General features: G+C 41.4%; 2 protein-coding genes across 2 annotated transcripts in view; both read left to right on the top strand.

The window, feature by feature from the left end:
• ARL8B (ADP ribosylation factor like GTPase 8B) overlaps positions 1–10270 on the top strand; it is a 57112-nt gene extending 46842 nt beyond the window's left edge. Inside the window, 5 exon segments of the mRNA XM_023218575.3 lie at positions 1227–1300; positions 1724–1817; positions 3127–3194; positions 3445–3515; positions 7990–10270. Coding sequence (XP_023074343.3) covers positions 1227–1300; positions 1724–1817; positions 3127–3194; positions 3445–3515; positions 7990–8039 — 357 coding nt within the window. The 3' untranslated portion in view covers positions 8040–10270.
• A 6670-nt stretch (positions 10271–16940) lies between these two features.
• Positions 16941–22874, top strand: part of EDEM1 (ER degradation enhancing alpha-mannosidase like protein 1) — a 32575-nt gene continuing 26641 nt past the window's right edge. The window contains exon 1 of the mRNA XM_023218574.3: positions 16941–17698. Within this exon, the coding sequence (XP_023074342.1) occupies positions 17190–17698 (509 nt within the window). The 5' untranslated portion in view covers positions 16941–17189. The remainder of the gene's footprint in view (positions 17699–22874) is intronic.

Raw genomic sequence — 22874 nt, 5'->3', positions numbered from 1 at the left:
GTGGAGACAGGGTTTCGCCATGTCTGTTAGGCTCATCTCAACTCCTAACCTCGAATGGTCTGCCTGCCACAAGCTCTCCAAAGTGCTGGGATTACCGTTGTGAGCCACCACACCTGGCCAAGAATAGATTTTTAATCTATTTTGTTTTTCAAAAATAAAATCTATGACCTGAACCTTAATGTCCATTTTGCCCAATTATTGTGGTTCACAGAAGCTGTTCACTTTCTCTATGGCTCATCTAATGAAGTTCCAGATTTAGTCATTTGCATGTTTCTTTATGCTTGTTACCAGTTCTATAGTTAAATTGGAAATCTCTTGAAGATAAATGCCATGATTTGAGACTTTGATGTAGCCCAGTGTCTAGTATGATGCCCTATAGAGTAGACACAATAATAAAATAATTATGGATGGTGGCTTTCATGTGGATAAAATAATTTTTATTTTTTTGAGATAGAGTTTCACTCTTGTTGCCCAGGCTGGAGTGCAATGGTGTGATCTCAGCTCAGTGCAGTCTCCACTTCCTGGGTTCAAGTGGTTCTCCTGCCTCAGCCCCCGAGTAGCTGGGATTACAAGCACCTGCCACCACACCTGGCTAATTTTTTGTATTTTTAGTAGAGATGAGGTTTTACCATGTTGGCTGGGCTGATCTCAAATCCTGACCTCAAGTGATCCACCCGCCTCGGCCTCCCAAAGTGCTGGAATTACAGGCGTGAGCCACCACGCTCAACCAAAATAATTTTATACAAGAAAAACACCTATGTGGAAATGTTGGCTACTTATTTACAGGATAATTTTAAAAGGTTAGCCATTAATGTAAAACAAATCAGACAATTAAGCTTTAATAGATTCTGAATTGTTGTTTTCTGTCTTGGCATTCAAATCTGGATGGTGCATGGTCCTGTAACTTTTAAATTGTTATAAAGACATGTTTTCAATAATAGAAGTATATTAGTTAACAGGCAAACTGTTGCACATAAACCAAATCTTTGCTCAAGCAAAATTTTAGATGTATTGTAAATGTATTAAATATGGACTTCAAGTTAAGAAGTGGCCCCAAGAATTCCCATATTAAGAGCTTGTTTGAGGTCAAGTTTTTCAGGAGCACTTTGCCTCTAACATTGTAGAAATAAGTATATCTTCCTGATCTTTCTCATTTTCTGTTACTTCCTCTTTCAATCATTTATTTAAAATATCTTCATAAAGAATTGCCTTGTTTTGGTTTAAAGATCTGGGACATAGGAGGACAACCCCGATTTCGAAGCATGTGGGAGCGGTATTGCAGAGGAGTCAATGCTATTGTGTAAGTGGTTTTGTTTTTTTGTTTGCTTTTAAATCAATTTAGGCATCAAAGAAGAAAGTTTGTTTTAGTATTTCTGGAGGCTCAATTTTTATCTTGAAAATGAAAGTCTTTCTTAGCTAATTATCCTAGTGCAAGTCCATTAACATGGGATTTAAAAAAATTAATCATAGAATAAGATCTTTGTATTTTTTGTTTATGGAGCTAAGAGCTAAGGGGTATACATGTTTTACTATCATGTATTAGTCTCTAAAAACAGTCTAGTTAAAAAGTATTAAAGGGTGCTGAGCCTTTCTTTAGGACATAGTTTATTTTGGTTAACAATTTCAATAATGTAAATCTTACGAAAATTAAAAATCGGTAATACCAGTTGTCGTCATCAAGTCATATGGAGAAGGTATGTTGAGATTACTTCATTTTTTTAAGTTACATGATAGATGCTGCAGATCGTGAAAAGATAGAAGCTTCCCGAAATGAGCTACATAATCTTCTAGATAAACCACAGTTACAAGGAATTCCAGTAAGTATGGAATACTTGTTATTTTACATTGTAATTATATAATGATATTAATTATGGTAATTATACAATGATATTAATTATGTTTGAAATCAGTAACATCTTCTTTTTTAAAATCTGGAAGACTTGTTTACCGTGTATCTGCCATATACTGGGCATTGTGGTAAATACGAATCTCGTAACCAGATATCTACTAAACTACTATGCAGCAGGAGCAGTGCTTAGGCCCAGAAATAGAGTGATGAACAGAAATCAATAGAAATATACTCCTTGCCGTCATGGACCTTATGGTTTAGTGGGAAAGGTAGATACTCTGAAAACACTTGAATAATGCAGCTTTAAGTGCTAGGAAGAAAGGTGCAAGGGGCTATGAGAGTTGTAATTTAGAGGGGAGATTTGATCTAGTTTGAGGGAAGAAGGAGGGGTTCACGAGAAAGTAATGCTTGAGCTGAGATCTGAGGTATACATATGAATGTGAGGTATATGACAGTTGGAGGGGAAGAGAGTTCCAGGCAAAGGCCTTTGGGTGGGAGGAAGTGGGAAACTGAGGTCAGTCTCTAGAATACATTTAGGAATTTGCATTTGGATTAGGAATGCTCAACCAGTAAGTATATAATGCAAATCCAAAAAAATTTCCAAAATTCAAAACACTTCTGGTCCCAGGTATTTTGGATAAGGCATACTAAACCTGTATTAAGAATAGCAGAATGTGGCTGGGCGCGGTGGCTCACGCTTGTAATCCCAGCACTTTGGGAGCCCAAGACGGGCAGATCGTGAGGTCAGGAGATCGAAACCATCCTGGCTAACACGGTGAAACCCCGTCTCTACTACAAAAAATTAGCCAGGTGTGGTGGCAGGCGCCTGTAGTCTCAGCTACTCAGGAGGCTGAGGCAGGAGAATGACATGAACCCGGGAGGCGGAGCTTGCAGCGAGTGGAGATCACGCCACTGCACTCCGGCCTGGGCGACAGAGCGAGACTCTGTCTCAAAATAATAATAATAATAATAATAATAATAATAATAATAATAATAATAATAATAAAAAGAATAGCAGAATGCATAGCGTAGACTTAGAATATTTTAAATAGAAGTTGGCAGCCACATACTGAATTAAGGGCACTTACATTGTAGGAGTTAAGCGAATACCAGTATGAGCAATGAAATGAATGAGATAGGCCACCAGTTACACAAAATGCCTTAATATTGTGTAATGTGTTAACATCTTAATTTTATGTCTTCACATATCAAGATGATAAACTTCTGTGACTTTTTCTTACATAAAAGTGTGCTCTTAATATCTTTTCTTTTTAAAGGTGCTAGTGCTTGGAAACAAGAGAGATCTTCCCAATGCCTTGGATGAGAAACAGCTAATTGAAAAAATGTATGTCTTGAATATGCTATTTTAATAATTTGCTTCTAAATTACCCTATTTTGCCCACTTGTTATGTTATTCCTAATGATAATGGCCATTTTTTTTAGATAAACTTAGCCTATCAGAGAAGTGAATCCTAACATTTTAGGATTGCTACAGTGATTTCTTCAGTATAGTAATAAAACTAATGAATAAAATTGAACAAAGTGATAAGTATGACAGCTGTTCTAAGCACAAAATTTTCTTCTTCTTCTCATAGGAATCTGTCTGCTATTCAGGATAGAGAAATTTGCTGCTATTCAATTTCTTGCAAAGAAAAGGATAATATAGGTAAGAAATGACCAGTAATTTTGGAAGAAATGGTTATCATTGGAAGGAATGTCTGTGCTTTTTACAGCTTATTATCTCGATTTCTCATTAAGTGACTTCCTTTACAGAATCCTGCTGCTTTTGCTTGAGAAAAAAGAATAGACATTATACCTTTTGACAACAAATATAGTGAATCTTCACTTTACATTATTGATGGCTTCTTGGAAATTGCAATTTTATCTCTCTCTCTCTCTCGATCTCTCTCTCATATAAATATATATAAAAATATATGTAATATATATTATATATGTAATGTTATATATATTTATATATAAAATACACTATGTATAACATATATAATATATATATTTTTTTGAGACAGTCTCACTCCTTCACCCAGGCTGGAGTACAGTGGCGCGATCTCGGCTTACTGCAACCTCTGCCTCCTGGGTTAAAGTGATTCTTGTGCCTCAGCCTCCTGAGTAGCTGGGAGTACAGACATGCACCACCATGCCCAGCTAATTTTTGTATTTTTAATAGCGACAGGGTTTCACCATGTTGCCTAGGCTGGTCTTGAACTCCTGACCTCAAATGATCCACCTGCCTTGGCCTCCCAAAGTGTTGGGATTACAGGTGTGAGCCCAGCCTATATGTTATCAAACTGTTGAACAGCAAAACATTTTTTAAAAAGAGGAAATTGCACTTTTAAGTGAAATGACATACAGTAGGCCCTCATCTTGTTCAGTGTTACAGTGTTAATGAGAAAAAAAATAGTTTTGTTATACAACATTTCACTTAAAGTGCCAGTTTCCAAGAACCTGTCAGTGATGTTAAGTGAGGACTTAATGTATAACATCCTGAATCTTCTTTGTGCTATTTAAAGAAGAAAATGCAATAAAGTCTTGAGGCTAAGATTATGTGATACCAATTTATTGTATTAATTTTTGCAGAGCTAGTATCTAGCTGTGCTTATAACAAAATGGCATTTATGGAATAAGACTTTACAAAAATCAGTTTACAGGCACTACAACAATTTTTCAGTTATTGAACCAGTATATTACTACAGTATGTTAGCACTCTATTAGAATTATAAGCCCAAATTACCTTTCATTTACTCAGTGCCCATATTAATTTCTTAGAACTGCCATAACAAAGTACCAGAAACGAGATGGCTTGGAACAGCAGAAACTTAAGTCATTCAAAATTCTGGAGGCTGGAAGTCCAAAATCAAGTTGTCAGCAGGGTCGTGTTCTCCCTGAAGGCTGTAGAAGATCCCCCCTTGCCTCTTTCTAGCTTGTGGTGGTTGCCAGCAATCCTTGGCATTCCTTCACTTGTAGATGTACCACTCCAACCTCTGCCTCACATTCATGCTTCTCCCATGTAGTTGTCTCTGTGTCAGTGTATTATCTTCTCCTAAGGACAGAAGTCACTGGATTAGGGCCTACCTTAATTCAGTATGACATTATCTTAACTAATAACTTGCAGAGACCCTATTTTCAGTAAAAGTCACATTCCAAAGTTCTGGATGGACATGACTTTTTAGGGGGACACTAAACATTCTAGCATAGTATCCTTACAGGATAGGTATGTATGGCTCAACTTTAGTTTCTTAACTAATTTGGTGTGAGATGATTTGATACATGAATGTATTGGAATAAAATGTAATAAATAGTACCACAATAGTATATTTACAAAGTTTATGCTGATATTTTTTCTTTAGCTTTTGTATTCCAGTCTGTCCTTCCCTAACTCACCTTCCACCCCTCCTGCAAACATGGCTTTATTTATTTTTTATTTTTTTTAAGATGTAGTCTTACCCTGTTGCCGTGACTGGAGTGCAGTGGCAAGATTTTAGCTGACAGCAACCTCCACTTCCCGGGTTCAAGTGATTCTTGTGCCTCAGCCTCCTGAGTAGCTGGGATTACAGGTGCCCACTACCATGCCTGGCTAATTTTTGTATTTTTAGTAGACACAGGGTTTCACCATGTTGACCAGGCTGGTCTTGATCTCCTGACCTCACGTGATGCACCTGCCTTGGCCTCCCAAAGTGCCTGGATTACAGGCATGAGCCACCATGCCCAGCCACAAACATGCTTTATTCAGCTTAAAGTGTGGATAGTTGTTCTGACTGATTTTGGGCTTCCTTTAAAGACCATTCAGGGTGGTCTCAGCCATAGTAACAGCTGATATACACAAATTTTCCTTTATAAATGGATAGAATGATTCACTTGCTACATTGGGAGCGTTTATTTGAGAACAGACTTGTCAAGCACTTGTGGTTACTTTTAAAAGTTTTTTCTCTAAGTGGCGGGGAAAACCCTTTTTAAAATTTTTTTTTTTTTTTTTTTGAGGCGGAGTCTCGCTCTGTCGCCCGGACTGGAGTGCAGTGGCTGGATCTCAGCTCACTGCAAGCTCCGCCTCCCGGGTTTAGCCATTCTCCTGCCTCAGCCTCCCGAGTAGCTGAGACTACAGGTGCCCGCCACCTCGCCCAGCTAGTTTTTGTATTTTTAGTAGAGACGGGGTTTCACCGTGTTAGCCAGGATGGTCTCGATCTGCTGACCTCGTGATCCGCCCGTCTCGGCCTCCCAAAGTGCTGGGATTACAGGCTTGAGCCACTGCGCCCGGCCAACCCTTTTTAAAATTTAAGATATGCCCTATGAGAGCATTTATTTCTACGTCAGTGGTTCTCAATGGGGAGCTGTTCCCCCAGGATACTTTTGACAATGTCTGGAGACATTTTTGGTTATCATAACTAGGAGGGTGATGCTGGCATCTAGTGGGTAGAGACCAGAGATGTAGGTAAACATACTATCGTCCACAGCAAAGAATTATCCAACATAAAATGTCACTAGTGGCAAGGTTGGGAAATCCTGTCACACTAACCGTAATTTTTAGTCCATTGTGCTGTTTTGTAAATCCATTACTCCCTGTATGTTTTCTGTTTTTCCATTGTTACAAACTAGTTGGATACTTTCCTAAAAAAAAAATATATGGGCTCATGTATGGAAGTGCAGTAGAGCTGTGAGGACTTCTTTCCATATTTGAGGCTGATCTTAGTAGTTTGCTAAATAGCTCAGTAGTAATTTTGGAACTCCTGACTCACTTAAAATGTTATCAAGCCCAAGGAAACTGATCCAGTCTAATAAGATCCAGTCTAGTAAGATTCGAAATAAGCATTTTATAAATCAGTTCATCTGAGTATCTTATTTCTATTGTCGTTTTCCCTATTCATAAAGATCCATTTGTCTTTAGGATATGAACTTCTATCAGTATCCACGGAGGCTTTGTGTAGTTTTTTAGTGAATTTCTTTTTTTTTTTTTGAGATGGAGTTTCACTCTTGTGACCCAGCTGGAGTGCAATGACGCGATCTTGGCTCACTGCCGCCTCTGCCTCCTGGGTTCAAGTGATTCTCCTGCCTCAGCCTCCCGAGTAGCTGGGATTACAGGCACCCGCCACCATGCTCAGCTAATTTTTGCATTTTTAGTAGAGACGGAGTTTCACCATGTTGGCCAGGCTGGTCTTGAACTGCTGACCTCAGGTGATCCACCCACCTTGGCCTCCCAAAGTGCTGAGATTACAGGTGTGAGCCACCGCGCCCAGCCATGAATTTCTTAAATATTTAGATTTGGTTATTTCACTTCAGATTTACCTTTCTCCCATTCAGTTCAAATGAGTGTGGCTTTGCTCTTATTGTGCACTGTTGTCCCCATTTTAAGGTGCAGAGGTGCTTCTTCAGTAGTTGAGTGAAATCACTGTTTCCACAGTGGTGAACAGGCCACGTTTGTTCATAGCTCAGCCCTGTGTTGTTTCGTTAATGCATATTAGCTGGGAAACTGGTAGTGAATTTACCCTCATCTTTCAGGCTTGGAGAATTGACTGGTGCTTCTAATAGACTCTCATGTACCCTTTTGAAGAAGTGAGGACAAGAATTATCCAGCCCCAGATGTTGAAAGGGCATGGTGCGGATCCTGCACTAGCCTTGGCAGTGACAGCCTTCTCTCCCATCCCTCTGCTTTAGTCACGTTCTATCACTCAGAATCCATCCAGAGCTCCACAATGTTTCATGCCTTTTTAAATTCTTTGCCGTTTTTTTTTTAACCTGGAATTTTGTGGGGTGGCCCCCAAGCCCCAATAATTACTGCATCTTTTCTGTATATTATACTTAAAAGCTCCTTGAGGCCAGACAGGGGTTCTTCCTTTTTTTTTTTTTTTTTTTTTCCTTCCTGGCAATTTGCAATCGTATGGGCAACGCATAATAGATGGCACCAACCGTCCTATACACAACTTAATTTTTAAATCAGAAAACCCTTCAGTCTCTGATAATTCCTCATATTCTCTTTAAGTTCAAGTAATGGAGTATGGGAATACAGATGGCAGAAAAGCAGAAGAGGTCAGGCATAGTATGTGCCTTGAATTAGCAGCATTTTAAAAATTGTTTTGTTTGATGTTTAGTTTTTTAACTTTAATGTCTTCGCTTTTCCTCTCCATCTTTAGATATCACACTTCAGTGGCTTATTCAGCATTCAAAATCTAGAAGAAGCTGAAGCATCTCCTGAAGTCTTCCAGTCTTTCTTGGCTATAATCCTAGAATTATTGTCCGTTCCTCTGAAGTAATTCCCAGAATACGGTCCTTCCTAAACCCAAGAAATTGCCTTTTTCAGAGTTTATTTCTCATGTGCACTGCTGAAGATGAGTATCCCTAATCCTTCATAAAGAATCAGCTAGAGTTGTCATGATAAAGTCAGCACACAAAAAAGGCTTCTTACACATACCTGTCTTAAACCATGTGTAGAGCTTTTTAAAAACAAAACAAAACAAAACAAAAAAACCCCCCATACACTTTTGACCATCTTAAATCAAGAAAATTGCGTATTTCCATTCTGGTCTTTCTGGGCCAGATTTTTATATTGGTTTTCAGTAAATGTCTATCTATAATATTTCATTATAGAGTCCAGTAGCTTAGTACTGACACTGACTTGATACAGCATGAAGTTTCTAGTGCCACACACAGTATTTAGAAAACCTTTAAGCGTGAATGACTTATGTGGGATATATATAAACATAATGTTTATTTTATCTCACAAATGCATGTGAAATGTATAATTACATCTTAGGAATCCAAAATGGTCTGCAGAGAGTGAGCAGAGGCACCAGATCAATGTTGGTTCTTTACACTGGTGAGATTCTACCTGATGAATATTAAAGATATTCTACTTTCTGAGAACTCTTTATCACCAGATGGCAGTTGGGATATGGGAGGAACTAAAGCATCCTGTTTTGTATCTGTCCAGATCATTATTTCTGTCGCTTGTTTTTTCTTCCCGGTTCAGGATACTTTTTTAAGGGATTGAGAATTGAAGATTTTCCAAAAGCTTTCATGAATTTAGAGCATTCCACCCAATATAATAAAACCTGTTAAGAATGTCAGACTTTGTTCAAACATCTGTTTGTTCTATCTCCAGTCATTAAATCAGTGCTGCTGCATGACACTCTAACTCCTGACTTTTTATATGCAGTCATAAAGTTGACTTTCAGCACAACAGATACTTATAAACAAATAAAAACTTTTTATTTTTCTCTCTTACTGATGTAAGGTTTGGCACTCTTTTGACTGGTGCCATTAGACATCTTGATTATTGTGACAACTCTAGACCTGCCTGCTCTATCTAATGTAATCATGCTTGGCGTCTGCAGGTTGTTTAATAATCAGTCACACAGAGAACTGAGGAACTGATGCTGTTTGTTTGCTTCTATGATACAGAGATGTCTAAAAACTTCAAATGGACATGTTTTGTAGTTTAGCGACTTCCGTATACATAAAGGGACATATTAATACTGGTTCATTTGTAAATTATTATTCATATAGACCACTGTAGTAGATAAAACTCTATGGTACACCTGCTTATGTGTTGCCTCACACTGTGTGTGATTTTGTTTCTTTTGTTAAGCAGCACTTATGTAGACTGCATTTCCAAATGTGTTGAGCACTCAGAGTGTAGTCAACAGTACGTTCTTTTAATGAATACCAGTTTTAATTTATAGACTGCCATGGCCTTAAATATATTCTGTACAATATACTGCACTGTGTTGCACAGACACTACTTGCTTTTCTCCATTCATATTTTTATGAGTAGAAGCTGGGCTTTTAAATTTCTCTTCTTATTCTTTGAAGCATGTTGCATACTTCCCTGGTGGGATGGATGGTTCTGTAAATGAAGGGATATTTAAACTTGCTACTGTTGTTCAACACCATTCGTGGTCAGTCTGAACCATTACGAAGAATGTGGCAACTTGCTTGTGCCTAAAAGGAGGAATTGGAACTAGAATGTGTGACTCTGTGGGGACTGCATAGGTTTGTTAATTGACCTATAGCTAAACCTTAATGTGTTTGTGTGTCTAAACATTGCTTTAAGCATTTCAAGACATCCAGACGCTATTACCAACATTTTCCTGTGCATTAACCTCTGCATGTGAAAACTTTTAACAGTTACTCAACTATGTAAATATGTGAATTTTTTTATTTAGGTGGATGCATTTTTTGTCTGTTTACTGCTCTTCTCAGCTTTATTCAATAAACTTGCATTTTAAGGGTTGTATTGGCAATTTTAACTTAAAATGTGCATCATGATGGAAGGTGCGGACTTTTTTGGAAGGGGATAGAAAGTAAGTTTCCAAGAGGAGGGTCTATAGACCATTTATCAGAAATCAGCTCAGCCCTCAAAGAATTGGGTCTGTGGGCTAGTTAAAATAGAAATAAACTTTTAAAATATCCACAGAATTGATATTGTGATTTTTTGGGGGCGGGGGAAATGCTACTACTTGTCAGCGGTTACAATACACCAAATTTAGGACTTTAAGTGGCAAGCGCTAGTAAAACATTTTATGATCCAGTTTTAAAAAATCAAACCAAGACCCTGCTAAGCAAATGAAGTTGCAAGATACGCCTATTTACTGACTTCAGTTCAGAATGAAAATATTTTAAGTACTAAACATGCTGGTTTTCCCACAAAGGCACATTTTTAGCATAAAGATTTTTGCTAGTTTGGTATCATCTGCCCATAAAATAAGTCAATACTTATCAAAACTATTGGAGAAGTAATTTTGTATATGTTTGTTTAGAAAAGTTCAATTAGCATTTTCTCCATATCCATACTATAATTCTGTATAGCCAACCCTTAGTGGCTAATTGGATGTATGATTTAGCATTTCTTTCCCTACCCACGTTTATGTTTTGTTTGTTTTTTTTTCTTTTAACTAAATTAGTGGAGCCATGTAGTCAAGCATCAAGTTTCATCCACTTCTCACCATTCTCCTACCAAAGGAGGAGTGTGTGAGAATTGGGGATGAGGATGGGGGGACACTGAGGATACACATTTAGCTTAATTCTAAATGTGTGTCTGCTTTAAAAAACTTCTAAACTTCTAAAGTTGGTCTTTGATTCTGTCAAGTAAATTGGGTGTTTGAGGAACTAATTGCTTTGTCTATTCTCTCCACGTAGGATTGAGTTACACTGATATCCTGTTGATTTGGTAATTCCAGCTGTTCCAGGGGTCTGTTGGGTTCAGAACTGGAGTGGAAGCTTAAACATAATGTAGCAGGCATTGTGCTGTAACATCCAGTTGGCCAAATGCTTTACTCTAAAAATGTGCCACAGTGGGGAAGGCACAATGTTTGATGTTGAAAATGTTTTCGTTATGTTACAAACTTTTAAGGTTATGCCCTCAACTATGTGCATAGCAATGAAGAGACTTGAAAAGGAAGACAATAAAGCCTTACAGACTTCCCTTAAGTTTGCTGCTCTACAAGTATGCAGCCTGCTGCAGGTGTTTCCTGTTGGTTAGTAAATAACCTCCACACATTTGCTGTTTAAAATTCAGCTATTAATAAAAATGTATACTTTTGTCATTGCTCCTCTTGGGTGTTCTTAGGGAAACCAAAGCAGGTCATTGTCATCAAAAATCTAAGCCACAGCAGTAGTCATTTATTATTCCATTCTATTAACCAGCCTCTTTTCAGTAAGATAATTCTATTTTGAGATCCCAAGACATCTGGCATTTAGGTAATGCAGATTTCCCAATAGGAATCAGGACCGGGGAAGGGGGGGGTGGTGGGTGGATAATTTAGCCTCATTTTACTGGGGCTTACAGTAGGGATATAGGGAAAGAGTTGTTAGCTTACGATGCTAATATAGCTTAATTCTATGGAGAGTCCTGGGTTGGCATTTGGGAGAATGGGTTCTTGGCCATTAACTGATTGTGTGACTGGTGAGTTGCAGAACTCCCTAGTGGCTCCTTAAGTTTTCCCATTTATAAAATGAAGAGGAGAGGATTTCTAACCATAACTTCTGCCACTGACGGGCTGATTCTTGCAGCCTAGAGATTTGCTTGGTGGCTAAAAAGAGAAGAGATACAAAAACACCCATTTGTCCTAGTGAATATGTTAATATTACGTGTTCCTTCAATGGAAGGTAATCAAAAAATACAGAAATATTTACATGTTACAACTTTAAATTTTAGCACAAGAGCTGGAGATTGCAGACATTTTACAGAATGATACAGTAAATTTATTTTGTTTAAAGGAAATTTTGTAAATATATAGCTTATATTTTGAAAGACATTTACAAATTTTAGAACATTTTCCCCAGACTGCAGAAAATATTTGGTATGCATTCTGGAAAAGTATATACTTACTACCAATTTGAGGGTAAGTGGTTTAGAGCCAAGGTTTAACCCTTTATAACTGCTGTGTTGCCAGGTTCTTTTTTTTTTTTTTGAGACGAAGTCTCTCTCTGTCGCCCAGGCTGGAGAGCAGTGGCGTAATCTCAGCTCACTGCAACCTCTGCCTCCTGGGTTCATGCCCTTCTCCTGCCTCAGCCTCCTGAGTAGCTGGGACTACAGGCGCCCGTCACCACGCCAGGCTAATTTTTTGTATTTTTAGTAGAGACGGGGTTTCACCATGTTAGCCAGGATGGTCTTGATCTCCTGACCTTATGATCCGCCCGCCTCAAGCCTCCCAGAGTGCTGGGATTACAGGCGTGAGCCACCATGCCCAGCCAGCTAGGTTCTGCTAGAATTTATCTGGTGCTTTGGAGAAACCTGGAATGGTTAGAAAATACTACTCTTCAAAGGAAAGGGGCTGGAGGACCAACAAAACCATTGTGTCCCTTTTTGGACATGGGAAGTAGAACATTAACCACTTGCTAATTACAGCATCTCCCTTAACCAATTCTTATCTACAACTGTGGCCTACCCTCAGTGTTGTACAATGTGTATCACACAATGTGCTATCTTGTTTCTGTGGCTTATGAGAATTCACCATTTCTATCTACTGCTACCTAATACATGAATTAGATAACTCTTCCATTTGTATATTTTATTATGTAAGAAAAATTCAAATTGCTGTTATTTGTCATATTATTAGCTAATTTATGAAAGTGCTAGCCCTCTCATTCAAAGAAGGGTTAAGGATTTATAGAATTCCTGCATTCTCTGGAAGCATCAGTTACCTAAAGGCTAGAGCATGGTATGGGCATGTGCATGATGAAGATTTTTGATGTATAGTTGTTGATATATTTGTTTCAGTGGTTTGGTATTAGAACTACTAGAAGGGAATCTCAGTATATTTTTTTCTTTTTTGAGATAGTCTTGCTGTGTCATCAGACTGGAGTTCAGTGGCACGATCTCGACTCACTGCAACCTCTGCCTCCTGGGTTCAAGCAATTCTTCTGCCTCAGCCTCCCAAGTAGCTGGGACTACAGGCACGAGCCACCATGCCAAGCTGATTTTTGTATTTTTAGGAGAGATGGGGTTTCACCATGTTGGCCAGGCTGGTCTTGAACTCTGACCTCAAGTGATCCACACGCCTCGGCCTCCCAAAGTGCTGGGATTACAGGTGTGAGCCACCGCGCCCGGCGACTTGTGCTAATGTTAAACAAAAATTATGGGGGGTCATTTTTTGTGGATTGAGTTTCTGCACTAGGTTCTAGCAGACCAAAGTAGTTACATATATTAAATGCCACACAGTTAAATGGAAACTTTACAGAAATCAGTTTTTCCTGAAAACCGAAAATCCCACTCTGTCTGAATCGGAATAATAAGGAAGTCCCTTCTGCTTTAACCCTTAAAAAAAAGTAACCCGATGTTAACCAATCAGTTATTTTTCATTGTTTTGTTTCCTTACTCTCACAAAACCCACTATTCTGTTTCTCATTGGGAGCTTTCATTCTATTTTGTAGAATGGAGGCTGGCCCATTCATAAGTTATTAATAAACGCCAGTTAGATCTGTAAGTAAATTTGTTGTAATTCTTTCTGACACTAGGAATTGCCAAATAGCCCTTCACAGGGGAAGTACTAGTTTTTGTTTTTACCATTCCCTGTCCCCTATGCCTTTTTGAAAAAGAGATGAAGTCTCACTGTTTACCCAGGTAATTAATTGCATTGGCTGTTTACAGCCATGATCATAGCAAACGCAACTTCAAGCTACTGGCTCAAGGGATCTCCTGCCTCAGCCTCTGGAGTACCCTGTGTTTTGCTCACAGAGCATGTTGACAAACTTGGATTTCTGCCCATCAAATAAATTTGAACTGTAATTATACACTTTTTTTTTTTTTTTAGGCCATCGGCTTTGCAAAACCCCTGCTTTTGAAATACCTTTTTTTTTTTGAGATGCAGTCTCGCTCTGTTGCCCAGGATGGAGTGCGGTGGCACTATCTGAGCTCACTGCAGCCTCTACCTACCTGGGTTCAAGTGATTCTCGTGCCTCAGCCTCCCGAGTATCTGGGATTACAGGCGCCCACCACTACACCTGGCTAATTGTTGTATTTTTAGTAGAGATGAGGTTTCATCATTGTGGCAAGGCTGGTCTCGAACTCCTGATCTTAAGTGATCTGCCTAACTTGGCCTCCCAAAGTTCTGTGATTACAGGCGTGAGCCACCGTGCCCAGCCAAGTGCTAGTTTTAAAAGGTTCAGAGTTGAAAAGTATTAACAATAGGGCTCACTGTATAGCACAGTGTAAGTACTATACACACACACACACACACACGGTGTAATTCACAAATGTGATAAACATTGTCCTCATCACTCACCCATTTTATGGATGAGGAAACAAGTCCAGAAAAGTAACTTCCCAAGGTCACTCTTAGGGCAGAGCTACGATTTGAACACCTGACTTCTTCTGACTGTGAGTTCTTAGTTGTCATCTCTTTGGCATTCCCCAGAGTAAAGGAAAAAGTGCCTCCTTTCTTATCAGTCCCTGATGCTCTTGTGAGATTACTGGAAAACCTGTCACAAATCAAACTGTATCTTAAAGAGTTGATTTTTAAGGTGGAGTTTTATGATTAGGTATGGGTATTGTCCCAATATCAGTTATATTTACCTTAAGGGGAGTCCTAATCGAAAGGACTAGCACAAAATAACCCATTTCTTTCATTTCAGTTTCATTCCAGAAGGAAACACTTTCTGAACTTAGATCCTAATGCCTAGGCTATGCCTTGCAGGGCGCTAATGTCAAAACTGTTGCCTTTGGATGGCGTGGAAAGAGCTGAGGGACCTGTCTGCTCAAGGGCCAGCTATTTGAAGTGCAAATTGCCCTAAAGTGTAGTAACTCTCTTTCTGCCTAGAGTCAACAGGCTCTGAGAATTGAGCCCCCAACCTGATTTCTTCCGTTAATGGCTTGTGGAATAAGCCTTAGAATGTTTTCTATGAAGATTAAATGAGCACACATGTCAAAGTGTTTTGAAAACCCTCAGGTTTACCATGAAAAGCATCTTTCAGGAGTTGGATGGTTTTCTCTGGTTATTAAAATACTTATTTTTATAAGAGTTTTTCTCTAACATCAAGACAGGAGCTGTCCTCAATATGGCCTGCAGTTAACCAGATTAAGTTTTAAGTTAAAATTTGCAATAAAGTAGCCCTGGAAGAAAACATACAACATGCAACTGAATATTCACATTCAGTTTGCAAGTTCCGGAAAGGCAGAAGTTCAGGATCAAGGGCTGGAGCTGGGCTGCCAGCACAGTCCCCAGGCATCCTTCACTGAGGGGAAAAAGCAGAAGCTATGTAGTCTAAAGATCCTGACTCAAGTTGTCTTCGTAATCTTTTTGCTGCTTGGGCTGCTCTCGATGTCTCAATGTTGGGAAAGCACAAGGCTCAGCCAATAGTAAGGACCTTCCTGTGTGCCAGCTACAATGTGCTGTAATCAAGTGTTTTCTTAGTTCCCCTTACACCTGCTCTGTATTTCAAAAAGTTCTCTACCCTGAAAATGTGATGAGCGTGCCACATGACAACGTATCTTCTTATGCACTCCCTTGGTCCGCCACTCAGCCAATATCTGATTTGGGGGTCTAGTCAGGTCTTGCTTCCCAAGCTTTTCAGAAACCCTGATGAAACAGGTATAGGGTCTAAACTTAGGGAGAGCAAACCTTACAGCCAACTCCAAATGCAGCAAGCAAAATAGATAAAACATCTAAACCGTTGAATATGTGAAAGCCATAGTCCTTTAGAGCTAACATTTGCAACCTTCTTAATTATAGGAAGTAGATACAGAGGGGTAAAGTGATTTAACTGGGAATCTACCCCACACCTCAAAGGTTAGGTCGTTAATTGCTGGTGCACAGGAGAGATGGTGGGATGGGAAGGACAAGAGAAGACATGTTTAGATATATCTGGTTAATAATTTGGTGGTGGTGGGAGCCTTGATTCCCACCCCCAACCCGCACCCCCCTTTAAAAAAAAAAAAATCCTATTGCCGAGACAAAAGCAATATAACATAATTTAGTATTTCCTGAAACTGCCGGTTTCTAAGAACTGCCCGAGTACTTACACGCACATTCCCGAGACCACTGGAGTTGTTCAATAGGTCTCGGGAGGGATCTGGGGATATGCGTTTTACAAGCATCATGAGCGATTCTTAAAAATTGGGTGTTTAAATCAAAAGATTTATGATCTTTATGTGGCCTGCAGTTAACTGTTTTGTGCACTCCTTGAGCTAAAAGGTAGTATCCCACCCCGTCCATAAACAGACACCGAAGTTATAAAACTTCTGCCCTCGATATGCAAAAATAGTTTCTTTTATACAGAAATGATCCTTTCCTTCTTTTCAGTATGTATCTTTTAACTGTCATCACTCCTAACCTAGACCTAGAGTGGATTTTTTCCGGTCCCAGCTCTGCCGGACACACGCTCTGCCCAGAGAGAGACCCGATCTAGCCAAGGCCAGGCGGTCTAGGGCCACGTCTGTGTCTAGCGTCCGGCGGGCGCTGCCGTGCCGCTCTCCCATTGGCTGGAAGTTCCCTCGCCTGGGCTGGCGCGGCTCCTGCTCGCCACGCCAGCCCGTCGGGCTACCGACCGCCCAGGGGGCGGGGCTTGGAGGGACGGGGCGGGGCCTGGGTGAGAGGCGGGGCCTCGGGGCGTCGCAGACGTCCGGGCGGCCTACGGTGTGGGAGGGAGTGCTGGGCCGCGCCCCGCGAGGCCGGGCCCTGGCCGGGCCAATCCCGGGCCACCGGGCGGGCGAATGCTGGGCCTGGCCGGCCCGCCCGAGAGCCTGGGGGTTGGGGACAATGGGCTAGTTCCTGGTGCGTCACGGGGGAGTTCCTTAAAGGGGAAGTGAGCCGGGCTACAGGACGAGCGCGGGGTGCGGTGGTCGGCGGGGAGGCCCCCCGCGCTTTAAAATAATGCCCGCGGCGCCCGCGCGACCATGCAATGGCGAGCGCTTGTCCTGGGGCTGGTGCTCCTCCGGCTTGGCCTCCATGGAGTATTGTGGCTCGTCTTCGGGCTGGGGCCCAGCATGGGCTTCTACCAGCGCTTTCCGCTCAGCTTCGGCTTCCAGCGTCTGAGGAGCCCCGACGGCCCCGCGTCGCCCGCATCGGGGCCCGTGGGCCGGCCTGGGGGGCTATCCGGACCGTCGTGGCTGCAGCCGCCAGGGACCGGGGCGACGCAGAGCCCGCGCAAGGTTCCGCGGCGTCCTGAGCCGGGGGTGTGCGGCCCAGCCCACTGGGGCTACGTGCTGGGCGGCCGGGACCGCGGCCCGGACGAGTACGAGAAGCGCTACAGCGGCGCCTTCCCTCCGCAGCTGCGTGCCCAGATGCGCGACCTGGCACGGGGGATGTTCGTCTTTGGCTACGACAACTACATGGCGCACGCCTTCCCTCAGGACGAGCTCAACCCCATCCACTGCCGCGGCCGTGGGCCCGACCGCGGGGACCCGTGAGTAGCCCCCACCGCCCGGGGCCGCGCGCCCAAGCGCTTCCTTCCGCCCTCCGCTCCGGGGTGCAGCTCTCTGTCCTCCGGGGCCCCCGAGGGCGCCAGGGCCGTTAGGGTCCCGGGCAGCGTCCGTGCGCCGTGTCCCGCCTGAGTCCCTGTGAAGACCCCCGAGCTTGAGGGTGCGGGGTGGGCCGGTGGCCTTCCTCTCCGTATTCTCCCACAATCTCCAGACTTCAGAACTGCTGTCCAGCTCAGTGTCTTACACATGAGGAAACTGAGGTCCAGGACCAGAAGGGACAGTGGCAGTGCCAAGGGCTGGCTTGGAGGGCTCTCCACTTCCATCTCGAGCCCCTCCTCCGGATGAACATAAACTCTAGATGAAATCTCCACGCTCCCCGTGTAAACGCAGCTTCAGAACAAGTCTTTACCCCGTACCCCCACCTCCATCAGATTGCCACACCCACGTCCTTTCTGTGTAAAAAGCCAAGAGTTGACTTCTCCAAAGCCGTCCGTTGAGTTTGAGGCAGAACGGGGTTACAGCCTCTCCTTCACAGGGGCTGCTTCTTACGCTGAGGATAGGTGGTGGGGAGGGAAGCTATGTGGCCCACATTTGGGGTCCAGATACTTGAGGTGAAATTTATTGGATGCTGAATTGACTGTCAACGTCATTATCCTGTACGATCCGTCCTATAAATCCCCCCCCTCTCGTGGCGTGGTTGTCAGGGAAGGTCAGCCAGCCCTCCCTGTCCACCAGCCTTGTTTGCAAAGGCTGAACTCCAAGGTTCACCGCTGTTGACATCAGAGTCCAAGAGGGCAGTACACCCAGCTAAGGACGTCTTACCTGTAGGGAAGGAATGTGCGTTGTCATAGACCCTGTTAGTCCAAATAGGTCTGGAGCACTCCCTGGATGGGAGTGGAGGAGTTGGTTTGCTCAGTGTCTTGGCACCGTCTGGGGCAAGCATTTTCCTTCAGCTGGAGGAAAGCAGTGGAGTCCAGTCCTTAGGTTCTGATAAGGAAGCCTATAGACTAAACGGACTTGGGTTTTTAAAGTGATGTGGTTATCTACACATTTATGTTTTAAATTGCAGTTTGAGAGCATGATTTCTACCGAAGCAAGGGGACATCCCAGGCAAAGGACTGAGCCTTTTCATAATTCTAGGGAACTGATGAGTTTTTCTTGCTTAACCGTAGCGTTTATTTGTATAAGTGTATATTCTATCTCAATTTTTTTTTGAGAAAAAACATTAAATTTTGAAAAAAAAGTATTTGGCCTTTCCAGATTTTTTTTTGTTTTTTGAGACGGAGTCTCGCTCTGTCGCCCAGGCAGGAGTGCAGTAGCGTGATCTCCGCTCACTACAACCTCCGCCTCCCGGGTTAAAGTGATTCTCCTACCTCAGCCTCCCGAGTAGCTGGGACTACAGGCTCGTGCCACCATGCCCGGCTAATTTTTTGTATTTTTAGTAGAGACGGGATTTCGCCTTATTAGCCAGGATGGACCTCGTGATCCACCCGCCTGGGTCTCCCAAATTGCGGGAATTACAAGCCTGAGCCACCGAGCCTGGCCATGACCTTTCCAGATTTTAAGCAGTGAATGAATTATTTGGCTCACTTAACTAGAGGGGACTTTATACCTATAAATGTATTTTCTTTCTGTCTCAGTTTTTTTTTTTGGGGGGGTGGGGAATAAACTTCATTAAATTGTGGTTTTGGTCTTTTTTTTTTTGTCAGCCTACATCATGCTTTAATGTTTTTTCTTTTTAAATCAACATCATTAAATTGTGAAAAACATCATAACATTCTACCAGTTATTTTAAATTTATCTTTGCCACTAGTTCCTGTGCATATGTCTACCCATGTTTTACATAGGCAATCATAATATGTGTACATATTTTGGATCTTAATTTGTGCTTTTCCACTAGTGCTCTTGGTATTACAAGAAGGGAGAGAGCACTTTCAATAAGTACCTTTATTCTTGCTCACAGACTGTTTCTCAGATTACCTTTTATCGGGTGGACTCAAGTTGAAAACAGTTTAACGGGGAATTGTGATAACACTTTCATTTGAGAATATGATGGTTTGGAGAGTGAGTTGATGACATTTTAATGTTTTTCTTAATGAATCTTAAGAGCGCTTCTGGAGAACCTTAAGAGTCCCTTCCCAGCAAGGTGAGGTGGTGGTTGATTTAACTTGCTGGTCTTCATGGTATCATGTGTGCCGTTGGCTTTTATTTCAGAATGAAAGGCTGCTGATGAGTGTTTTGGTTTGGTTATGCATTGGTTTGGTTATGTGTAAGTTAAGGTCAGGTTGCTTTGAGACAGATGTGTTATTGGAAAGAGGGTGTTAGAAGTATTGAGGAGGTGGGGATGGCATTAGGGAAGGGTTGTGCCCTGAGCTGGGTAGACCTGTTGGTTGGTAAACCTTTGTTGTCTTTGAGGAGGCCATAGAAACCTTGCGCAGACTCCTCACACTTGCCTTTTACAGAGAATGGAAAAGTTAATTTTTTGTACTCTCTTTCCTTTAATTTAACTCCTCTCAGGCTTTGCTATTTTTGTTTTAATATTTAAAAAAAATTATTTTTAATTTTTTTGGGTACATAGTAGGTGTATATATTTATAGGGTACATGAGAGATTTTGGCACAGGCATGCAATTCGTAATAATCACATCATGGAAAATTGGGTATCCAACCCCTCAAGCATTTTTCCTTTGTGTTAGAAACAATCCAATTATACTCTTTTAGTTATTTTAAAATGTACCATTATTGACTGTAGTCCTCCTGTTATGCTGTGGAATACTAGGCCTTGAGGAAAGTTTAGAACCAGAATATTGTCATGCTGGCTTTGAAACAGGAGGGTACTTCACATCCCCATACTAAATAATCTGTGATAAAAATCTTTCATATTTTTTTGTTTGTTTGTTTAATTGACAGGGTCTTGTTCTGTCACCCAAGCTGAAGTGCAGTGGCACAATCATAGCTCACTTCACCCTTGAACTCCTGGGCTCAAGCAGTCCTCCTGTCTCAGCCTCCCGAGTAGCTGGGACTAGAGCTGTGCCCTACCATGCTTGGCTAATTTTTTAAAAAAATTTTTCTGTAGAAATGGGGGTCTCACTTTGTTGCCCAGGATGGTCTCGAACCCCTGGCCTCAAGCAGTCTTCCCACCTTGGCCTCCCAAAGTGCTGAGATTATAGGTGTGAGCCACCAAGCCCAGCCAAAACTCTTCCAGATTTAAAAAAAATCAAATGTATTCTAACGATTCATTTAACGAGTGAATTTGCCATTAGAGTATTATGTAAAAAGTACACATAGAAAATATTGGTGCTAAACACTCCTACCTTTTCTCTGTAGTCGTGTGTGCTCCAAGCTTTCTTGCCTCAAGTACATGTGACTTGTTCTTGGGGAGGTGTCAGGTAAGGGGTTAACATGAAGTAAATAAAACCTGAACACTCTAAAAACAGCAAATCTTTCTGTCTACAGAAAGCTATGCAAAGTCAGTTCTTCTCACATCCTCAATTTGTGTTGGAGGATCCAAACTTAAAGTTCCTTTGAGTAAATGTGGACATTATATTTTTGTAATCCTGTGAATGGTAAACTATAGTTCTGGCTTTTGGGCATGTGACCATTCTCAATTTCTTCTCAACTGTATTGCTATTAAAACAACAAAGCAAATCTCAAATTAGGCCAAACAAATATTGGCCCCTCAAATGCTTAGGTACTCCTAGCTCAAGATGGCCTCTTCTGCATTCCTCTTTGGAAAATCCTGCCCTCTTTCAGAGTCAGGCTCTTCTTGTTTCCGTGACACCATCTAACTGAAGATGATTCTCCTTTATTTACTCAGTTCTCCTTTTGATTCCTTTCCTTTGAACTGCGATTCCACATTTTAACCTTGTTTGAGAATTGAGTACTGTTGTGTATTCACCTTCATTTCCCTTTGTCTTGTCTCTCCAAATTATCAATCCCTTGAACGCAGGGACTCTTTCTTATGTTATTTCTGTGCCTACACCACACCAGGTAGATTTCTGAACAGCTGTTACAGGCTAAGTATATGTGGGAATTTTTAAAAACACATATGTTTGATTTTGTTAACATAATCAGAAATTTTAAAAACACATATGTTTGATTTTGCTAACATAATTAGAAATTTTCTGTCAAAGGCCATGGTTTTCTCCATCTTTTCTGTTTTGAGGTGAACTTTAAAAATTTACAGTGGGGTGAATGCCATGAACATTTGTACCTGGTGAAGTAAGTGGAGCATTTAGTTGTGCGGTTCAGCCAGCTGGTTACAGGGAAAGGTATTGAGTTCTTGGCTTGATGCACGTAAAGATACCAGCTTAGGTTGGACATTGACAAGAATATCTACAAAGAACAAATCCAGAGTCTTACCTGCATAGTGGGCTGGCATAAATGGAGTCATAATAATTTCATGCTGTTAGGCTAGGAGAGTTTTATGGTGTTTTTTTTTTTTTTTTTTCTTTCATCCTCACTCCCACTTCCCCCTTATTTTGGCACATTTTGAAAGAGCATGCAGCACTTATTTGGTAAGAAAGAATTAAAAGTGTTCTAATGAGTACCCCAAATCTTGGAGAGGATTTGTCTGACTACTCAGTGGAGAGAAGGAACCCCACAGTTACTGGAAATAATTTTTTTTTTTTTTTTTTTTTACTCTGGCAACTCAATTTTTAGTGACTGGGCATTGTAAAAGAAATATTTTAAAACTGGGTCTATTTTAGTTATAGATTAGAAGGCAAACACGATAAACCATGGAAAGGAGTTCAGTGCTCACAGTGAGTACCTTCCTTCCATGGGCCTGTGCGGGTGGAGAGAGTGACACATGCCACAGATCTGGGTGTGACTCAGGAGAGGGGAGTTACATATGGTTCTGATTACCATCTAGCTTGGATGCTACATGATGAGGGAGTTACTTTCTGATGAGGTGGGCTATTAAAGCCCACTCTGTTTCTAAGCAGCAGAGCAACATAGTGAAATATTTACACGCAGCAGAACATTCTTGAGTTGGCAGAATTGGGCATGAGGATGTCCCTGTTTCCTTTGAACTCCCTCCTTTTTGTATCTTTTTTGGCTGTCACTTGCCCTTGAGAGGCGTATTTGAATCCACAGCTCTCGCTTTGAGGGGACCTTTTGCTATTGCATAAGTTTATTTCCAGAGAATCAACAAATCGAAG

Source organism: Piliocolobus tephrosceles, chromosome 2, assembly GCF_002776525.5.
Source record: "Piliocolobus tephrosceles isolate RC106 chromosome 2, ASM277652v3, whole genome shotgun sequence".
Taxonomy (NCBI): domain Eukaryota; kingdom Metazoa; phylum Chordata; class Mammalia; order Primates; family Cercopithecidae; genus Piliocolobus; species Piliocolobus tephrosceles.
Note: the sequence above shows the minus strand (reverse complement) of the source record. Positions and strands in the feature narration are given on the sequence as shown.